Genomic DNA, 21,526 nt, shown 5'->3' with positions numbered 1-21,526 from the left:
CCAACGTGGATAAAACAATACCCATCAATTGTGCATGAGTGGTTTTTTTTTCATTCAAAATTTAAAATTTTCTCCCATTTGATAAGTTTTTGTTGATATATCTCTGATTATTCATAAGTTTGAGTATTCTTCATATGTTTATTGGCTATTTGGTGTCATTTTGTAAATTGTTTGTTCATATCTTCTCTTCTTCCTCCTCTTCCCCATTCTTTTCACTTTTCTGTTGGGTTATTTGTCTGTTTTCTTAATGATATGAAGGATTTTTAAAAAATATTCTGGTTACTTCTTTTTGCAAATACCTTCTTGTGGTCTGTTGCTTGTTTTTAACTTCGTAATGATGCTTTTGGTTGTATGCATGATTTGAATTTTAATATAGTCCTATTTTTTCGATCTTTTCAAGGATGAATTAACACAAATTATTTTTAGGTGTATGTGCTGGAGGAAGAAGTTATCAAAGGAAATTCTTGCCAAATGACCTTTCTTTCCTCTGTAAGGTAAAAGAAGTCAACTCTCATAGATAGCTGTAGAGTCCCTGAGCTTCCTCCTTTAGCCAACATATATAATTTGAGTCCTACAACAAATGCCTAGATCTGGGAGTTTGCCAGGGTGGGGGCAGGGAGGCAGGAGATGAGATGGGATTTCATACATTGAACCCTGCCTTACTAGAGCTTACCATTAGAGGACTAATTTGGTTAGATGGTGTAGCCTTGATATACTTCAGTAGAAACTCAGAGGAAGGAGAGATGGGGTAATATTGAGTAATTGTCTATGGACTGGATTAATCAGAGAGGATCATATGTCAGCTTTCTTGACCTCCTATAAACTAAGAATCACAGAATCTCAGGGCTCAGATAAGGAAATGGAGGCTGGCCAAAGTTAAGGTCTTCCTGCTGAAGGTCTCACAGCTAGTAAGAGGCAGAATCCACACTAGAACTACAGATCCTAGGTCCAGTGTGCTGTTTTACCTGTCAGTCAAGCAAGTTGTTATGTCTTCCTTTGGTCATAAAATAGAGATCTGAGAGCAATGCAAAAGAAAAATGGAGTAAGACAAGACAGAGCGTCAGTTACAACCAAAAAAAGCCCACCACCATTTAACCCGGGCTCACAAACTGTTAGAAGCAGCTATTATATTCACATCAACTTGTTTGTCTTATAAGGATACAAGAAATATGTTATCATTTTTTTTTTAGCTGGGACAGAAAAAAGCAAAGTGACTTAACTCAGGGCACTTTACAAGTCACAGCAAAAATGAGAGTAAACAAACATGGGCTCTGTGTTCAATACTTTTCTCTTCATAAGCCGTAAGACGAATGGCCACATATATCTATAGATTGTAGTCACTTTCTTGTCTCAGTTACATGAGTTTTGTTCTTCCACTGTCAGGTTAATTGGTTCTATTCACTCTGCCTGTGGAGAAAGTATCAAATTAGGCACCTAATCAGTAACACTGAAAAAAAAATAAACCAGAGATACATTGATTGCTCATAATCAAGCAATTAGTCATGTTTTTCCTATCTATGTACTTACCAGCAAACAGGAATGTAAAAATCACTTTCAACTGCCTGAAAAGAGACATGTCATTAATTAGGATTAATCAGAAATTCTCTCCACCAAGAAAATGCTTCAAAACATTAACTCCTTATATGTTACTGTAGTAATAACCTTATGAGGCAACTGATATCATATGCCCATGTGTCAGAGAAATATTATAATGCTAATTACAAGAAATCTTTAGGATATTCTCCAAAGTCAAATATAATGTTCACTGCTGTCAAAAGTTTGCTTTTGATAGCAAACTCCATGTGTCTCAAGGAGACCGAATTCTACTAGTGCCAGGCACACCTAGCCAAATATTGACGATGCAAAGAAGAACAGGATGTAATCACTGCGCCTTAGATAGGATGTCTAGAGTAGCTCCATTCTAAACCCCAATAGCCCAGGGTGTTCGTTACTAGATATAAAACACTAAAGGAGCAGAAATGGGAAACAAGGAGTTCTGTGAAAGCTGGTGAGCAGTCACCAAAGTCTCATCAGAACTGGGTCATTAAAGATATTCTTCCAAGCAGGAAAGTGGGGAAAGGCATGTGATGTAGAACAGACACTAGGGGCAAAGCAGTAATGCATGAAAGAACAGGGTAGGTTCACACGTGGAGAGTATGGTCAGTGCTCAGGCTGACAAGCAGGTTGTGGCCATATCACTAATGGCCTTAAATGGTGGGCTAACAAATGGGATTTTGACAAGTAGGTGTGAGTATTCTTGGATTGGTGTTTCCAGAAGATCAATCTGGCAGCCAGGTGTGGAAGATGCATCTCAGGGAAGGATTCCCATTCTTAGGCTACTGCATCAGGCTAGGTGAGAAATGCTGACAGCTTGGTCTGCAGCACGGGGATGGAGAAGAGGGAATACATCCAAAAGACATTTAGTGAGTAGAATTAGTCAAACTACTATAAGGGAGAAAAGTGATTCCTTTAGCTGAAACTGGAAAAAAAGAATAAGAAGGGCATCAGTATCACAGAATACAAAAGAAGACAAAATCAGGCAAAAATAGAAAGTTTAAAAAACTTCTTGGGACTTCCCTGGTGGCGCAGTCGTTAAGAATCCACCTGCCAATGCAGGGGATGTGGGTTCAAGCCCTGGTCCGGGAAGATCCCACATGCCGTGGAGCAACTAAGCCCGTGTGCCACAACTACTGAGCCTGTGCTCTAGAGCCCGTGAGCCACAACTACTGAAGCCCGTGTGCCTAGAGCCTGTGCTCTGCAGTAAGAGAAGCCAGAGCAATGAGAAGCCCGTGCACCACGACAAAGAGTAGCCCTTGCTCACTGCAACTAGAGAAAGCCCACATGCAGCAACGCAGACCCAAAACAGCCAAAAATAAATAAATTAATTAAAAAAAACCCCTTATTTATAAATAGTTGATCATGCATTTTCTGCCTGCAAAGAGGCTATTTTAAGAACATATCATTTATTCCTCCTTAAAAAAAAAACTTACCTTAATGGCTTTTCTTTTTATAAAATTTGCCCTATTTGCTTTTGATGTGCCAGAGTAAATAATCACCAATTGTGCCAAAAATTTTTGGAGCATCCTTCAACAATGGAAATGCTTAATCTTTGTACCTGAGATGCTTAAGCATAAGCAAGCTCTCCTACAGCATTATATATATATATGTATATATATATATCAGAAATCAATTAGAAACAAACACCTGCAGGAAGTGCTGAGACATTTTTCCATTAGCTTTTAACACAAGGAAAACAAGATGAGACGGTGACATTGTTTCATGGTTTCTAAAATGGGTAGCTTCTGCAAGAGAGGCAGCATCAGAGGTGCCAAAAACAGGGGTGCCATGGGGAAAGTATGCCTTCTTCCCTACTGTGGATGCTAGGTGCCCTACCCAGATTCCCTCTTCAGGACTGAGGTGCTTATACTCCCAGAGGGAGGGAGTGTTGGTGGCTGAGTTTACAGCTGAATTGCTCTTAGCCCCCTTCACAGGGGCAGCCCATATCTATTGGCTGATTATTCGGTTTTGGGTGGGTATAAAGCCCTGGCTCCCTTGACTTCAGGTGGGGAGCATCTCTGAAGGGCCATCCCAGCTCCAGAGCTCCTACTGGACTGGCTGAGGCCTTTGTTGCAACTGTATTGCAGCTCCTTCTTTCTCCCTCTGCCCCATCCTGCTCCTGTTACCTCTCACAGGTGATGTTCCCAAGGGTATACCCCAATAAACCTCTTGCACACAAATCTGAGTCCTTTTCCCAGGAACCCCAACCCATTACACCTACCAGGACCACAAAGAGCCCTTCGTGATCACTAATTACAGAGAATGAAGGTGTCCCTATAGAAGCATGTATGTATTAAATGTACTGGGTCTTGAACAAGATGAACCACACTTCCTACTTATGTTTCAGCTTATGTTCTAAAACTGACAACAGAGAGATGTAAACAGAACACGGTGATCTAAAGGAATTTGGATATAAAGTTATTTTATTAAAAAATTATAGCAAGTACAATGTGTATATTAAAACCAAGAATAGGAGTTGAGCATAGATGAATAGCAGGCCTTCGCCACTTGGATACTATAAACCATAGTTTTTTTGGCTGTTTGTTTTTCCCTGTCTTTTCCCCAACAAATCTGTTCGGCAATGTTCCTTCACTAAGGCTCCATCACTGGGGTAGGCGGGGGAGGGAAATCGGACATCAAAAGATACCTGTGTCCCTACTGCCACCTAATGGTTCTTTGAGCATTAAGGTCTCCATTGCGTAGTTCATTTTTTCCCAACTGCTGACACTATACCAATAAATTGGCTAAAGGTGACCATATCAAACTATGGACCACTAGTCTTACTGTGGCAAAACTCTGGGGCTCATTCTGGCTTCTGCAAAAAGTCATGTTAACTGTCTCCTTTTTCCTCTTTACATTTGGGAATATATATCCCCCTACTCCCCATGGTTGTTTGTTATAATATGTATCCTTTTTAAAAAAAGATTGTTTTATTATCTATCCACTGCGCAATAAAAGTGATGTGGAATGTACCAGGCTTTTCCTGCTTTTTATGCAATAAGCTTTTTCTAAGATAAATAAACAGGCAACATGAATATGGGAGGGGGGAAACACAGATAAGGAGGGTACTTTCAGGGGCTATGATGCAGATGAATTCAATTAACTGTGGGTGTAAAAGACCATCTTAAGACTACTGATGGAGGCTGTTATACAAGAAAGCCAAACAGAACCAAAAAATGAAAAATGCTCCTGTCACCACATCAGAGGGCAAGGCCCACTGCACTCTCTCTTGCATGTGGGGAAGTCAAAGTAATTTTTTCTCATGCTTTCCTTCCTGGCCTTCAAAGAGCTCCTGTGACTACTTCAACCTCCACTGCCCACATCTTCCTGCTAAGCCTTGACCCATCTGGCTTTCTGTGGCTTTTGGTTTCTGACAATCACATAAGCTTTTATAATCTCCTATATTACTTTTGAGCTTGTTAAACTACTGCTAGCTCCTAGATTTCTCCTCAGCTATCTGCTGCCTTTCCTCACCATTCCCCGCCAACATGCAAAACACCAGCCAAAACTATTCTAACTAGTCTATGAACACTTTTCTCCATCTTTTTCCTTTGAAAATTCCGAGACATAATTTTTCAACAAAAAGTTGAAAGGTTAGTACAATGAGCAAACACATGCATCCTCCACAATGACTGTTAAATATTTTGCCACGTTTTAATTCTTTCTCTCTCCATATATGTGTGTGTGTGTACATACACGCAACGAATTTAGCAAAATCTTATATAATTTTTTGGCAGAACTATTTGAAGGTTAAGTCATAGATGTAATGGCACTTCATCCCTAAATACCTGAATAGGACATTCTCCTAAGTAAGTTAAGAAAGTTTCACACCTAATAAAACTAACCATGATTCAGTATCATCAGATATCCAGTCCATACTGATATTTCCCAAAGTGTCCTCAAATTTTCTTTTATAGCTTTATTTTTCCAAACCAAAACCCAATCAAGATTTGCCCATTGCATTCAATTGTTATATCTTTTACCCCACTCTTTTTAATGACACTGACCTTGTGAAGAATTTAGGCCAGTTTTCTTATGTCCCACATTAAGGGCTGGATCTGATTCTACCCTCAGGGTCATTTTACTTGTTCCTCTACCCCTGTATTTCCTATAAACTGGAAGTTGGGTCAAAAGGCTTGATTATATTTAAGTTAAGCATCTTTGGCAAGGTTCCTTCATAGGTAACGCTGTTACTTCACGTTGCATCAAATCAAGAGGCCTCTAGAGTCAGGTTATTCTACCATTAGTGGTGCTAAGTGTGAGCACTAGGCTAAGTTGGTGACTGCTGAATTTCTTCATTGTAAGGTATATTTTCCCCTTTATAATTATTAATATGTGGAGTGATACTCTGACACTGTGAGAACATCCTCCTTTTCGCTACCTCCTTTTCCAAGATGGATTTTAGCTTCTCTTGATGACCTTTGCCTGAATTATTGGGGACTGAACAAGGTGATTTTTCCAATTCCATAATTCCATCTATGTTTATCAGCTGGCATTCATCTATAAAGAAAAAAAATCCCTTCCCCAACCCTTGATTTTGAGTATCACTCTGGACTTACGGATTTTTAAAATGTATTTAATGATGTGACAATCTATCACAGTCATTATTCTTTTTGGTGCTGTGATTGACTCATATTTAGCCAGTGGAGTCCCCTCAAGCTGGGTTATGTGAACTTTTGACTTGATCCTGTTAGTTTTGGGGCACTTCCCTGTTTTCTGGCAAGATGTTCCAGGCTCACCTTTGTACTATTGTACTTTCTGGGCCTAAGACCCAAAAGCAACCATTTCCCCCAAGAAATACTGTTTCTTTTGTGGAGAATTCTATTTAAATATCAAGATATGGGCACCCTCCACTGGGGTAACATTACTTCTAAGATATATGTGTATATATATATATTTTTTTCCAAAATTCAAATTTAACATCAGAGGGCTTTTCCCCAAAAAACTTCTATTTAAAATTTTTTCTTTCCTCTTATTAGAGTTTTAACTAACGACATTTATTAATAATTCACTTTATCTAGAGTAGACATAAAATTTTAAAATTACATTACTAATAGTACTGTTAGAAATAAATCTGTGATGTTTGAGGTTTTTTGTTTTTGTTCTTTCTGCCCTCAGAATACATCCCACTAAGAATGTAGGAGTACTATTAAACACCACTTTCAAATAGATCTAAAGAATTTTGATGACTCTGCCATTTCTAATCCTTGTAGAGCCTAGATTATCATTTTTCAAACTAATTCTTTTTTCTTTTTTTAGTGGTACACATGAAATATACAATAGCTGAAAATGTGCATCCTAAGACTAGCAAGGCAATGCAGATTTCAGTGAACAAATCAGGATTGCTATGACTGGTGAGCACCTGCATCGGTCAGCATTCATTTAAGGTTGTTTTTCCATCAAACTTAAGTGGATGATATAACCTAAGAGTCATCTCAGGATATATTTTCAAGGTACTGTACCCCAAAACACTCAATAGGCAGAAAAAGCCAGTCGCTTGCCCTGCAACAAATCTCCATGCAAACATTCAAAACACCTATTATGACTAAAAAGGTCAAAAGGCATAGTTATTTTGACTATGTACACATCTCTAATTCATTACCTTAGGCATTTGTACAGATGTCAAAAAAGGTAGGCAAATCTGGGGCTACTTTTAGTCAAGAAGGAATACAATAAAAGCTAAGCTAAAGAATGCAATCTCCCATTTAACCAACATGTACTAGTTTATTCTATACTTTTATGCTCTGCAGTGAGTTGGTACATTTCCAAAGGCAGTGGCTATACTTTAATTATCTTTAGTAGTGAAAGGAAATAGCTGCATATATGACAATGTGGAGTCTTTAAATTTTATGTACTTACTGAGTTCAATAAAATAAATACCAGCTTTAAAGAACTAGAGGTTTTAGATACTGTTCTTTTTGAAGATAAACTCGATTAAATTTGAGTGAGAATATTTTAAGATTTTGACACTTCAAAGGAAGTTGTAAGTTAGAACGCCTATTTGAAGGAACACTCTTAGTCAAAGCTTGTACATGCTCCAGCTTTGTCTTTAAAAGCACACAGAATCACAGTGAAAAATAAATGAATACATGTAGTGTTTATAATGGTGTCTGGTACACACAACTGTTATCTCTTTGTGAGAACTAATAACATTCAGTATAACTTTTCTTTCCAAATATAATCTATGTTGCACACAGGGAGAGATTAAAAGCAATCCTGAAAACAAAAGCTATCAGAAAACTATACTGAAGCTTATAAATATTTTCCTATTTTCTGACCTTGGGGGTTCATTAAGAGTTCTTATTTGAGAAATTTTTAAACAGCTGTAAAGTTTACTTTATATTCATGGAAGATCCTCCTGGCATTAGTTCTTAAAATACACAATTGAAATAAGAGTTGTCAAATACTACATTGTGTTTTTAATAGATTTCTACTATATTAAAGAAAAGTACATCCTCTCTGGTTTGTCTTCCCTCTTAATTCTAGCTACACACTGCTGCCCTCTGCAGCATTTTCCATTCTTGCAAGCTGACTGCCACTCTTAATCATCACAAACCCACCTTAGAGGAGGGCTTTCTTAAGGGTCCAGCTACAGACCCCAATCCTCCAGGGAACGTTCTTTCCTGGCATTCACATAGCCTCTTCGTGTCTCAGGCCTTTATCTTTTTTTTTAACTAGTTTTTTTTTAATTGGAAAAAATTATATACGTATGGTTAAAAGGATAAAAAGGATTATTAGTGAAAACATGTGGCTTCCACTCCAAATCTCTACATAGATTCGTGAATCCGTCCATAAATGGTATATATTATTACAAACATACACACAGCACGCATTTCTTTTTAAACATAAGTGGATGTAGTCACACCACTGTTTATCATTCAAGATTGTAACTTGGAGATTGTCCCCCTTCAGGCGGTATTAACCTATATAACTTAATTAAAACCAGTAACTGCTAACAAAATAGGTTTTTCTTTTCTTTTTCACGGTACGCATGGCCTTTATTGTTTGCTACAGGAAGTGGAAGAGGCGGGGATGCGACAGCTCCGGCTCCTGGGGCGACTCCACAGATTGGGTAATCGCCCTCGAAAAGTCCAATTAATCTACTCTCGAATAGGTTCTGCCACAATCTAATCAGCTTTTTGTTGCCACTAAGACTTTTATTATTCTGTGAATCGGCGGTTCTCAAACTTTACCAGACATTGGTATCACCTACAAGGCTTGTTGAAACAGGTTGCTGAGGCCATCTTCAGAGTTTCTGACTCAAAGGTGTGAGGTGGGTGTTGAGAAACCGTATTTATAGTAAATTATTTTTGCAATAAATTACAAATTACTGTAAAAAAAATAAATACCACGCAAGGCTGATGCTACCGGGACCACACTCAGAGAACCAACCGGTAGTATGAATGCTGTATTAAACCCCGTTCCTCCCACCACCCAGCACCCTGGGAACCTCAAGTGCCCAACGGCACACAGCCCTGAAGTAACTGCCCAACCGACCCCCCAGTCCGAGCCGGAACTAAGATAAACGAACCTGCATCCGGCGCCTGGCGCATACCAGTACGTCATTTCCTTCCTACGAAACCCTGCCCACTTTACTTCCCTAACGTGATTAAGGGCCGGCGGCCTAGAGGGAGCTGGGAATCACGTGAGTCGAGCGACGTCGTGCGAGGATTTTTAACCTCTCGCGAGACTTTACCCGCCTCCTCTATTCCTCCTTCCAGTGCCCGGCTTTAGTCCGCTCCCGCTCGCCGCTGACCGAGGTATTCTTTTCCAGACCAAGTCGCCTAGTTGTCGCCGCGGAGCTTTTGCTTGCTGCTGCCGCTGTCGCAACCACCACTGGGCTGCTTTGTCGCGACCCCGTCCCCACGCCACGCCCCCAGCCCCACACAAGGTAACAAACGCGATGAGGGAGAGAGTAAGGCCTCGCCGGGCTTCGGCCTCCCCCTAGTTGAAGCGGAGGCCTGAGGCCGAGGAGCGGGCCGCGCTGGAGAGGCCCGGGCGCCGGCCGGAGTGTCAGGAGCGCCAGCCTCCTCTTCCACCCAGAGTTGAGCCCTGAGCGGCCTCGGACGGGGTTGGGCTAGCCGCGGGAACCCAGCGGGTGGGGTTGGCATTTTAAGGACGCTCCGGGCCCTTCCGAGCCTGTTTGCGGGTGGGGCTCCGGCTCCGGGCGCCTCCGGTGGGTTCGTGTTTTCGGTTTCCCTGGAAGCTGTTTGAATTTCGAAGTCTGAAATGGTCGAGCAAGTTGTGGCGGACTTTGAGGTGTTGAGTGACTGAGGGGGAGCAGCCTGGCTTGCTCTAACCCTTTTGGAGTCCTTCCAGGCTGTGGTTGGACGGGGATTGTAAAACAGACGGGTCCTCGGAAACCCCGTATGTTTGCTAATAAAGCGAGAAAGAATTCTCTCCTACCTTACTTTCGGGAGAAGAATGAGCCAGATTTGGTGAAAGCCACTTTCCTTAGATTGCCTAAATAGGAGAGTATCAGTGCTGTTTCTTTCATTGCAGAAAATGCATCGTCAGTATTTAAGTGACTGGGTTTTTGCTCTGGATAAGAGTTTCTAAACGCATTCGTACTAATTGAATAGCACTTGTGGAGAGCTATTTGTGTAGTTAATCCAAAATCAGTTGGAATTGGTTTTGGAGGTATTTTTTAGTGCTTAAAAATCAGAAGCCTCAACTCTTTCAACAGTTTAGTGCCATTTTTTTTTTTTGGTGACAATATAACAATCCTGTTAATTGAGCCTAACACAGTGCCTTCCCTGTTACAGGACTTTCAAAGAAAATTAGAAGTTCTTCTTTTTTCTCTTACTTCTTGTTTTCTGTTCCTATATGGAATTTGTCTGACATGTTTATAATCATAAGAATACTTGAAGTTTGTGTTTGGCTCACAGCTTTTTTCTGAATTGAAAGTAAAGGTAGTAGTGATAAATTACGCTGCAGTGAATTATAGTAATGAGTTGGGAGCAAAATTGGTTAGGGTTGATTCAGGCAGACAGGGAAAATTATTTTTTATGGTTTGGTTTTTTTTGTTTTGTTTTCATGACCTTACTCTTTTTATTTTCTTCAGATGTCAGAGGATCTAGCAAAGCAACTGGCAAGCTACAAAGCTCAACTCCAGCAAGTTGAAGCTGCGCTGTCTGGAAATGGAGAAAACGAAGATTTGCTAAAATTAAAGAAAGATTTGCAAGTAAGTATGAGGGGACACTTACAGTTACATTGCTTGAAAAGAATATTTTTGTGTTTTACAAATGATCTATTGTTAAGAATCTGTGGGTATCCAGAACACCATTTGGAGGGAGTGTTTCACCCCTTGTGCGTACAAGTGTGTACGTACATAGGCATACATAGCTTCTAGGAGTAGGGTTGCTTCCTCAGTTTGTGTACATCAAAATGATTGAAGCATTGTTCTTTGTTAACGTCAAACTTGTATGCTCATATAATTTTAAAAAATAAGAGTTAACATTAGAAGTCATTGTCAAACTTTCTAGAGAAAGAGATACATACAATTTTACAAGGAATAGCACTTCTGTTTTTAAAGACCTGGAAAAGGAATTTTAGTTCAAAGGGTAACTAAAATTAAAGGAGGAAAATATAACCTGATTAAGATTCTTTCTAATGCCAAAAGATTCTTTGAAAATGAAATAGAGCACGCATGCCAGAGATCCTGTGTGTGTGTAACAGAGCTAGCTCTAGTGCCTTGTGTTGAAAACACATTATAAAAATACCTAAAGAGATACTTGTTTTCTGCATAAATGTTATATAATGTTTGAACTTAAGGCTAGGTTTTACATCTAGTTTTTGACACTTGTTAGCAACTTAAAATTAAACCAAATCTATGTGAGAAGGAGATCTTAATTTGTTCTTTTTGTTGTGGAGGGGCAGTAAGTATGAAACCTGCTTTTTAAAACTTGCTCTGGGGTTTTGAGACAAACATAAAGCCATGATAGTAAATATCTGTTATTTCTCAGAACAATAGGTTGATTAATAAAAATACCATATATAATACTTGTAAATATGTATGAGTTTTCATCTTAACAAATTTGTGAACTTAAAATTCTGAACCTGAGTTTTTGGAAAGTTTTGAAAGATGATTAGATGGTCTATGTTCACTGATTCAAAACAAAACTTGAATCATCTTCATCCTATCTAAGTAATCCTTTCCCTCCCTTTATATCATCCTCTTGCCCATTAAAATTATTAAATTTTAGGGATATTAGAACTGCAAACAAATGAAACTTACGTGAAATGGGGTCCAGATTCTGGATTCTGAAAGCGCTTACCTGGGCATAATTAAGATGAGTTAAATATTTTTGGGTTCAAATTCTGGATTTAGGATAGACTTTCATGAAGTTGCAATAGTATGTTATTTTTCTAAAAACACAGAAACCAGGGCCTCTCTTCAATACGTAGAAATCAGGCCAGTGGATTTCAAGGAGCCAGTCAATAAGAAAAAGATGTTTTGGGAGCAGTTTCTCCCACTCTCAGGCCAACGTTCTTCTTGCCTCAAGGAGAGAGCCTGGCATGCCCCCATCTCTCTGTCTCTCTGTCTCTCTCTCTCTCTCTCTTTTTTAAACCCAACTTAAAAGCAGTGCTTTTTTTCTTTGAAGAAAATAAAACGTCATGTGCTAATGTTGTATATATTGCTTCCTGGGCAGTAGGAGGGAGGGGTATATGTGGAACTGGTGGAGGGGGGAGTTGGGAGTGAAGACTGAGAACATTATTATGAGGTAATAATGTTACAGAGTAAATTGTCAGAGCCTGGGCAGAATTGTCTTATTAGGACATGATCCATAGTGGAAATACTATTGGGAGAGAGACCATTGTAGTAGGCATTGTAGTAACCAGGTAAATGGCTTACTTAGGGTTCAGTTAATAATGACCTGGGGGCCATTTATCTGTAAAATGTCCTGTTTTCTGTAACCATTTTGAAAAGCATTGTCCAATAGAAGTTTCTGTGGTGATGGAGATGTTCTGTATCTGCTGTGTAATATTATAGCCACTACCCACATGTGGCTGTTGAATATTTGGAATAAGACTAGGATGGCCAAAGAGCTGAATTTTTAATTTTATTTAAGTAGCCATATGTGGCTACCATATCAGATGGCACAGATTTAGAAGCATAAGTTCTAACACTTCAGTTAGAAATAATAGAGAATGTTTTTCCTGACCAGTCTTGACTTTGGATTCTTTTCCTCTTATTCTGTCATGGAAAAAAAAAATCGTTTTGGTTACTAGAAATAGGTCTGTTTTGAATTGAAAACTTCTCAAAGGTGGAAGGCATCATTTAGGATTACATAAAATTCTGGAAAGTTTTGTGCTGTCTGCTTCCATCTAGTAATTGTTATCTCCATTGACTACAGCTACAGCTTCTATTTTGTCATAGGTTTTTTGTTTTTGTTTTTGCGGTACGCGGGCCTCTCACTGTTGTGGCCTCTCCCCTTGTGGAGCACAGGCTCCAGACGCGCAGGCTCAGCGGCCATGGCTCACGGGCCCAGCCGCTCCGCGGCATGTGGGATCTTCCCGGACCAGGGCACGAACCCGCGTCCCCTGCATCGGCAGGCGGACTCTCAACCACTGCGCCACCAGGGAAGCCCAGGTTTTTTGTGTGTGTGTGTTTGTTTTTTTTTTAAATCCTTTTCCTTCTCTGCATTCTGGGATATACCTTGTGCCATTGATATTTAATCCTGCCTTTTATATTTGCTGAAGAATCTGTTCAGACTGATGACTTGAGTTTGTGGCCTCCTTTATTTTCTTGTGTTCCTTTTATGGAATATCCTTACTCTGGTTAAAAATTTGTTTGCCCTTACATTTATGCAAAATGTTCTTTCTGCATTTTTTTCAGTGACCCTCATTTGCCAGTAAGGCTTCTATGTTTATTTCTTTATGTACTATCTTTCATATAAAGTTACTCAACAGGCAGCAGATTAATTTACTAAAGTCCTAATTGCCTTTCTTTTTTCACTTAAAAGAAGTGGGTTTAGTAAAATCCAGGCTAGCTAGTTGGCTAGCTCCCCAGGCAGTCTCTGATAATCACAAAAAAGAGTCAATTTATTAGGCTGTTTGCTGAATACACTGGTTCTAAAGGAGGCAGGGGTCAAGTCACTTGTCTCATATGTTACAGTGGCTCTGCATCCCCGAAACGCCTTCCTTCAGTAAGCAGAGTGCTTGAGTGCACCCCCTTTGACCTGCTGATATGTAGATCACAACATCTGATGCTTCCTGGGATTGCCGATTACTGTAACTGCTGCCCATCTGTCAATGAAGGAGCAGTTTCAGAACTCAGACTTGGGGGAGGAAAAGTAATTAATGGTATGTACCTTTAAGAACTCCCTCATACATAAAATAGTTTCTCTAATACTTTGGTCCATATACACATGTGAAAAAAAAAAAACCATTTAGAAGGGTCTTTATAGTTGTTGGGAGGGGTATGTAAAACATGGCAAAGTAAAAAGACAACTAGAGATAAATGCTCCAGATTTTTTAAAGTGTCATTTCAGTGCAGGACTCTGGAAATTATAACATGCACAGCTTTTCAGGACCCTTTTCTTTGGTGAAAATGTATTTCCTTATGAAAATGTAGTGGGGAGATGTTTTATCCCAAGACAAGTAGAGTTCTAAATCTTGAGACCTACAAACACAGACTTTATGTTTGTGCTTTAGTAGTTAAATGATCCCTAGTTAAATGGAATTATTTAATGATAGGGATTGTATGGGCTCTTGAGTCAGGCTTATTGGATTACATTCTTGGCCCTAAAAGTGGTTAATTAAAAACAAGACTGGATAATTTACTCTCCTTCTTTGTGTAGTACATGATCTGTTTATTTGGAAGTTCTTTGCTTATTTGCAAAAGTTATTTGCAAAAGATTGTCTTATTAAAAAGTATTTGAATGGATATTTGGCACCTAATAAAACTTTCATTAAAGATGTTAATCTACTGAATTTTTAACTTAAATCTGAGTCTTCTAGTTTTTTCATTCATAAAATTTTTTAATTAATAAAACTGATCTTTCTCCAAGGGCTTTAATAATACTTTTTTTTAAGGCTCAAATATAAGTTTTTAAGAAATAGCCAGGAAGATTTAAAATCTTTAGGAGAGAAGTAACATTAAACTTTCTTGTCTATTGAACCAGAGCTACTATTATAAAACCTCAATGGGAACCAGAAGAAACTCAATACAGAGTGCAACTTTGCTAATTTTTCTCCCAGAACATAATAATGTGATGTTTAAGGTATTTTATTTGCAACAGCAGAGGAACAGGTATGCAAGTTCTTAAAATAAATCAGATAAGGTGATGCATAATATGAGTCTTCATCAGAGTAAAAATATAGCAGATTGGTAGCAGAATCTATCAATTTGTTCTATTTCTTAAGTTTTTTAACCAGCCCTACTAAACACCTTTAAAGTCAGTAAGTGTAAGCCTGAGTTAGAAAATATATTTGCCACACAGAAAGGTTTTGCCTACCTGTGTGTGTTACATTTATTTTATTTTTTTCTTTTAAACGAAGCTGTGCTAATGTGCTTAACATTAAGGTATTGGGATATTTTAAATCTGACTTGGTAATTTGCTTACCCAAATGGGATAGGTTTTATAATAAATGAATAGAGACACTACTGTTTTTAAAATATATCTACAGTACTTTGGTAGAAATATGTATGAGCAGGAACATTTTTATTACTAATAAGGCTGCTTCACGTGTTTGGGGGTTTTTGAGGGGGAGCTCACCTGTTGGCAGGCAGTTAATATGACTGCCAAGCAGTGCCCTGTAAAAAGTGCAGTTGCGCGACGTACACGTGACAGTGATGTGAGAGAAAAGTGATCTTGAATCTAGGTCAGTGTCTTACAGTTAACTGTTTCTCATCTTTAGAGAGGTCTATTCAGCTAAAATAGGTGCTTAAAAATAATTTACAGTGTAAATTCAAGTCTACCCTATTTCTGTTAGTATTTGAGGTTAATTAAATTGAAAGGCAACTGCCTGGGTTTAAATCCCAGCACCAGTGTATAAAATACTGTATCTCAGTTTCTACATGGGGATAATCACAGTATCTACATCATAGTATTGTTATGAACTGCAAATAAATCTGTGTAGAGTACTTAATGAGTGCTGTGTGGTATGAGAGCTGTTATCAAAAACTGAAAGAACTTGCTTGTTGAAAGTAGTTGACAATGTGAATTATAAAAATAATGTTAATGGTTTTTGTTTTTTCTTTTTAGGAAGTTATAGAACTAACCAAAGACCTTCTGTCAACTCAACCTTCTGAAACGCTGGCAAGTTCAGACAATTTTGCTTCTACTCAGCCCACTCATTCATGGAAAGTAGGAGACAAGTGTATGGCAATCTGGAGTGAAGATGGACAGTAAGTGTAGAAAAAAACTGTAACTATAACATGAAATAGTAAAGTACAATGGTAAGGTGATTTTAATCAGCTTGAACTACCCTATTTTAATCTTTCTATAATAGCCAGTATGACTTATAGAACGAATTTGATTCTTGGGTGGTTACCATTAATACAGTTTAATTTTTAGCTTTAGGTTAAGTTTTAGGGCAGAAGAATGGCTTGGATCCTAGAGGAAATAAACATGAAAGTAGAGGAAAATGAATGGATATTAAAAAAAATATAGTCTAAATTCTTTTTTCCTTGAATTGAAAATTGAGTAATGGTTGGTTATCTTAGACTTTTGTGAAGCACATATACTGAAATTATTCCTGTAAGAAGTATCTTTTCTCAAAAGAGATTGACTAAAGCACATATAGTAGACATGTAAGAGACTTCCTTGGCAATATTTTGGTTAGGACTTCCTTTTTAAAAAGCAGATGGCTAACTCCAGCCACTATTATCTTTGCCAAAGGGACATTTGATTATAGGAGTTTCATTTTAGACACATTGAATAGTTGAATCACTGCAGTATAAGTCTTGTAGGCTGAGTGCTAAACCTTTACTCACCTGCTTACAGCCATGATATCTTTACAGGTGTTATGAAGCGGAGATTGAGGAGATAGATGAAGAAAACGGCACCGCTGCAATCACTTTTGCTGGCTATGGCAATGCTGAAGTGACTCCACTGTTGAACCTCAAGCCTGTAGAAGAAGGAAGGAAGGCAAAGGAGGACAGTGGCAACAAACCCATGTCAAAGTAAGTGACTTTGACTTAAGCATTTTAAATGTAATCTTCCCTATTTGGGTACTTGAGATGTCTGCAGAATCTATACAGGCTAGACTAGAGTAAGAAACTTGTAATACTGTTTACCATTATTTTGAAGATTAGCAGTGTATGGTCAACATTGTCTATATATGTATGCCTAGGTAAAGTGAAGACATTTTGGTTCCCACTTAGGCATTTAATGAATAATTATTAAGAGGATTCTATATATTGATACTTCTCACTAAACCAGGTTCTGGGTTCCATCACAGCAAAGAAGACCAAATTAGGCCTTGTCTTGACTGAGTTTATAGTCTAAAGAACAAACACATAATTAAAGAAGAACTTTAATAATAAAGTGTAAAAGTAATGGAGGGAACATAATGGGTACTTTTAGGGAACAAAGAAAAGGCACCTAAACTGCATTTTAGTCATCAGGGCAAATTTCTTTGAGGAAATGATGTGTAAACTGAGATTTGAAAAGAAGAGGTGTTAGCCAGTTAATGAACTAGAAGGTATGATCTTGGGCAAGCTGCTTAACTTCTGTTTCCTCATCTGTGAAACAGGGACAATAGTATATGCGTTATGGGGTTGTAAGGATTAAATGACAGCATGAGTAAAACATGTAGCACAGTTCTTGACATGTAGTAAGATCTCACTCAGTAAATGTTTACATTTAAAGAAGAAAACAAGGTGGGAACATAGAGGTAACAGAAAGAAATTCCTTTGGTAAAAACTTGGGGCTCGAGGGTGGGTGGTTTGACAAGAGAAGAGATTAGAGAGGCAGAGGCCAGATCATAAAAAGCTTGAAAGCCACGGATGCATTTCAAGTAGAGAGGATCTGATGTGTTCAGGTTGGAGCTTTCGAATGATTACTGGCAGCAGAGAGAAGGCAGCTACTGCTGTCATCCAGGTGTAAGATGATCGTGGACCTGAGCCCAGGGAGTAGCAGTTAAGGATGGACCCGTGTATAGTTTGAGAGGTATTTAAGAGCTAGAACGAACAATTTTCAGTTCTGCATATTTGCCACAATTGGCTATCTTTTGGATTTGTCAGGAGTTTTCAAAACTTAAGTTGCTACATAAATATATTTGAATTTGGGAAAATTGTATCATCTATTAAAATAAATTTGGTTTAAGCATCTCAATAAGAAAGATTGTAGAATAACATGACATTTCTATTTTTAGTCTTTGATATTTGTGTAAAAACCACACTTCATAGTAGTGATTTTATGATACAGAGGAGTCTAGATCATATAACCTTGTTTTTAAAGACCTCTTTCTTTGTCCTTCTTTTGGTGAGAAGTCAGTGTTAACAGACTGAGCCGAAATTATTGAGAGGGCTTTAGGCTCTGATTGGAAAACCCTAGTTGTTTTTGTTTTAAGAATTGTTAGCTATGATTTCCCTTTGTACTGCTGTGCTCTTCCAATCTACATGAAATAGTTTTATCTGCATTGAATCTCTTCATACAGTTTTTCCAAATGCAGCATATCACACTTGCTAACTGCCCATTTAACAATTGATACAGGTTTAGATAGCTTTTAATGTTGAAACTCCTCCTATTCCTAAAACACATCTGGCAAAAGCCATGTAAATGGCAAATTAAAAGTCATAGTTGAAATGTTTGATTAAATGGGTAATAGATTACTACACTTGCATTCAAAAGCTTCCAAGGATACTGTATATTTCAAATAACATTTATTTCTTAGTAGTCCTGAGTGATTGGCATTGATGTTAGCTTTTATTCGTGGGGTGAAGAATGTGTAAGTTCATTAGGTTTTGGGTTTTTTTTTGGGGGGGGGCAGTGGTTGCACTGCTAAATATCTCTAAGGAAGTCATCTTTTAAATTTTAAGAGTTGACATTTACCTGTTCTGTCCACACAGAAAAGAAATGATTGCCCAGCAGCGTGAATATAAAAAGAAGAAAGCTTTGAAAAAAGCACAGAGAATAAAAGAACTTGAACAAGAAAGAGAGGACCAGAAGGTGAAATGGCAGCAGTTCAACAACAGAGCCTATTCTAAAAACAAAAAAGGCCAGGTTAGTAAATCCTTTCATCATACTTTGTAAATTTGCAAAGTGCAACTGTCATTAAAATAAAGCGAACACAAAATAACTTTAAAATGAAAAAGGAGGTTCATAGATTTAACGAAATAGTAACTGGATCTTGAATTCAGAATCCTCTTTAATCTTCATTTTTGACTTACTGAAAAATATCTCCATTAGCCACTGTCTCTGCAGTGGAAGCACTATGAATGAGTTTATACCAGGAATTACAAAAGATCTAGGTTATTTCCTTTTATTTTATTTTAATTTTTTTAAAATAAATTTATTTATTTAAGTTATTTATTTTTGGATGTGTTGGTTCTTCATCGCTGCACACGGGCTTTCTCTAGTTGCAGTGAATGGGGGCAGGCTTCTCACTGCAGTGGCTTCTCTTGTTGCAGAGCACGGGCTCTAGGCGCGCGGGCTTCAGTAGTTGTGGTGCATGGGCTTAGTTGCTCCACGGCATGTAGGATCCTCCCGGACCAGGGCATGAACCCGTGTCCCCTGCATTGGCAGGCGGATTCCCAGCCACTGCGCCACCAGGGAAATCCCTGATTTCCTTTTATAAACTAAAATTTGAAAACTTATTTGTTATCTTACATACTGCTTAGAGTGTATTGAACCCTACCTGATTTGTTAACATGCCTTATGTTGGGTGTCACTAGTGGGTTTTATGAGCACTCAGGTTCCCTTGAGGTACTTTTCCTTATAGGTGTATTTTGGAATTTTATTTTTTTCCAAAACTAATCAAGAATTGTTTGTTTCATTTCTCCTAGGTAAAGAGGAGTATTTTTGCTTCACCTGAGAGTGTAACTGGCAAAGTTGGAGTAGGAACTTGTGGAATTGCTGATAAACCTATGACACAGTATCAAGATACCTCTAAATACAATGTTAGGCATTTGATGCCTCAATAATCAGAAAAACTGTTGGATTTCATCTCTGCAGGGCTTTACATTTACCTTTTTATCCTTATATTTTTCTAAAGGTAAATTATTTGTTAGACGAGTAAGGAAGATACCATTGTTGTCATTGTTTGACTTCAGTAGAATGAAACTTGAAGAAATTGTATTTGATAACTGCTATTCATTTAAACTTTTTTCATTACTACTACCAGTTTCCTCAAAGTTTGTTGGGTAAAGCAACTTTTCTAGATAGATGCTGAGTAAATACAGCACTTAGGTTAATTATTGATCTTCCTAGTATCAGGCCCCCACTTAATGGATGGCATATACGTTTTGTAAGGTTCTAACTGGGAAGTTTCAGATGCTTTGAACTTGCCGCATATTCTAGCAATTCACTGGAACATCAAGGCAAAATACCAACCTGCTAAAGAGAACTTCTCTTCATTTTTTTTTTTTTGTCTTCAGCTTAAACCTAGCTGTTGCCCAGTTAACCTAAAAGTAGGTTAATTTGTAAATGGCAGAGTTTTTTTTGAGGTTTTTCTCAACTCGTTTCCTAAGCCTATTAGGCCATCTCTAAAATTGATCCAGCTCTGTATTCTTTTCATTGAATTTTAGTTTTATGTAAGAAACCATGTTTAGGACCAGCTACCTTTTCTAATGTTTTTTTTGTTTTTGTACGTTTGCTTTCCTCCTGTGTTGATTTTCACTTATGGTAGTGGTACCATTTTTTGGATGTGTAATGTTTATATGAGAAAACAAAAAGCTGATGTATAGCCCTGTATACAATGTAGATACTATTTTTGTAAAAAACCGAGGCTAAATTAATGAACAAGAGTACCGAATGTTTCATCATTAAAAATTTACTGTATTTCTTGTGCATTAATCTGACCATAATTTCCCTGTATATTATTTCACGTAGCTGAGTTTGTTATTTTTGTTAACTAGATCAAGTTGTCAGCATTTGTTGGTAAGTGAGCATCACAATTATCCTGAGTTGAGTTTAAGCCAAATGTATGCGTAGAAAAGGGTCTTCCTATTAATGGAAGATGGTGATTTTTAAGAAGTGTGTTAATTTCAGTTTTTGTATGTTTAACTTTTATTAAATAAAGTGTTTTTAAAATCTCCAGGGTGTGTTAACAGAAAGGTGAAGTTAGCTGCCAGCATTGATATAATGATTAAGCATACATCATTTCCACAGGAAAGAATATTGAGTGTGTAATAAATGTTTCGATAAATCCTTATGTGTGCCTTATATTGGACATAAGAAATTGGAAAGGACAGACTAGTTTTATTTTAAGGGTTGTGCTTGCATAGGGGTGTTTGTAAATTTTTGGTAGAAGGGGAAAATAAAAATTTTTATTTCATTAAGAAAAAAATTTTTTTATTTCATGAATTTTAATTTTTTTGGTAAATTGAAGCTTTTTAAAAAATGTTTTTGGCCACGCAGCACGGCATGTGGGATCTTAGTTCCTGGACCAGGGATCAAACCCGTGCCGCCTGCAGTGGAAGCTCAGAGTCTTAACCACTGGACCGCCAGGGAAGTCTGGTAAATTGAAACTTCCAGGAGGACAGTGATGAGAGAGAATTCCTCGTGTCTCCATCTCCCTCCCAACTCAGGAGATCACTGTTGTTTTGTTTTTTTTTGTTTCTCTCCCTGTAACTTATGGCCAAAGGGTAGAGCACATAGGACAGAATGAAAGGTGAAGTAGTTTTTCAATACAAGGCACAAATTACAGTAGAAAAGGAGCTACTTAGCCCGAAAAACTTCTAAATATACTAATGTTCTTGTTACCAGTATAACAAACTTTAAATCAATGGTATCCTTAAAGGATTGCAAGGGAACCCTAGTAATTAAAAAGCACTGGAAGGAAATTTGGTATAACTCTG

General features: G+C 38.0%; 1 protein-coding gene and 1 long non-coding RNA gene across 3 annotated transcripts; one reads left to right on the top strand and one right to left on the bottom strand.

The window, feature by feature from the left end:
- Positions 1-997: 997 nt before the first annotated feature.
- Positions 998-9,102, bottom strand: LOC114883357. The gene is made up of 3 exons (XR_003790545.1): positions 9,089-9,102; positions 1,528-1,562; positions 998-1,407 (listed from the first exon to the last, which is right to left on the bottom strand). It is a non-coding gene; the product is annotated as an uncharacterized LOC114883357 (long non-coding RNA).
- A 165-nt stretch (positions 9,103-9,267) lies between these two features.
- Positions 9,268-20,978, top strand: SMNDC1 (survival motor neuron domain containing 1). 2 transcript variants are annotated; one of them, XM_029244573.1, is made up of 6 exons: positions 9,268-9,448; positions 10,622-10,741; positions 15,768-15,910; positions 16,526-16,687; positions 18,578-18,731; positions 19,514-20,765. In XM_029244573.1, the coding sequence occupies exons 2-6, from the start codon at positions 10,622-10,624 to the stop codon at positions 19,649-19,651; spliced, it is 717 nt and encodes a 238-aa protein (XP_029100406.1). In that variant the 5' UTR covers positions 9,268-9,448; the 3' UTR covers positions 19,652-20,765. The 2 variants fall into 2 exon arrangements, with proteins under 2 accessions (XP_029100406.1, XP_029100407.1); XM_029244574.1 differs by lacking the exons at positions 9,268-9,448; positions 10,622-10,741 and adding an exon at positions 13,760-13,863 and having other exon boundaries at positions 19,514-20,978.
- The last annotated feature ends 548 nt before the right edge of the window (positions 20,979-21,526 follow it).

This window comes from Monodon monoceros, unplaced genomic scaffold, assembly GCF_005190385.1.
Source record: "Monodon monoceros isolate NGI ecotype Baffin Bay Population unplaced genomic scaffold, NGI_Narwhal_1 Super_Scaffold_4, whole genome shotgun sequence".
Classification (NCBI taxonomy): domain Eukaryota; kingdom Metazoa; phylum Chordata; class Mammalia; order Artiodactyla; family Monodontidae; genus Monodon; species Monodon monoceros.
Note: the sequence above shows the minus strand (reverse complement) of the source record. Positions and strands in the feature narration are given on the sequence as shown.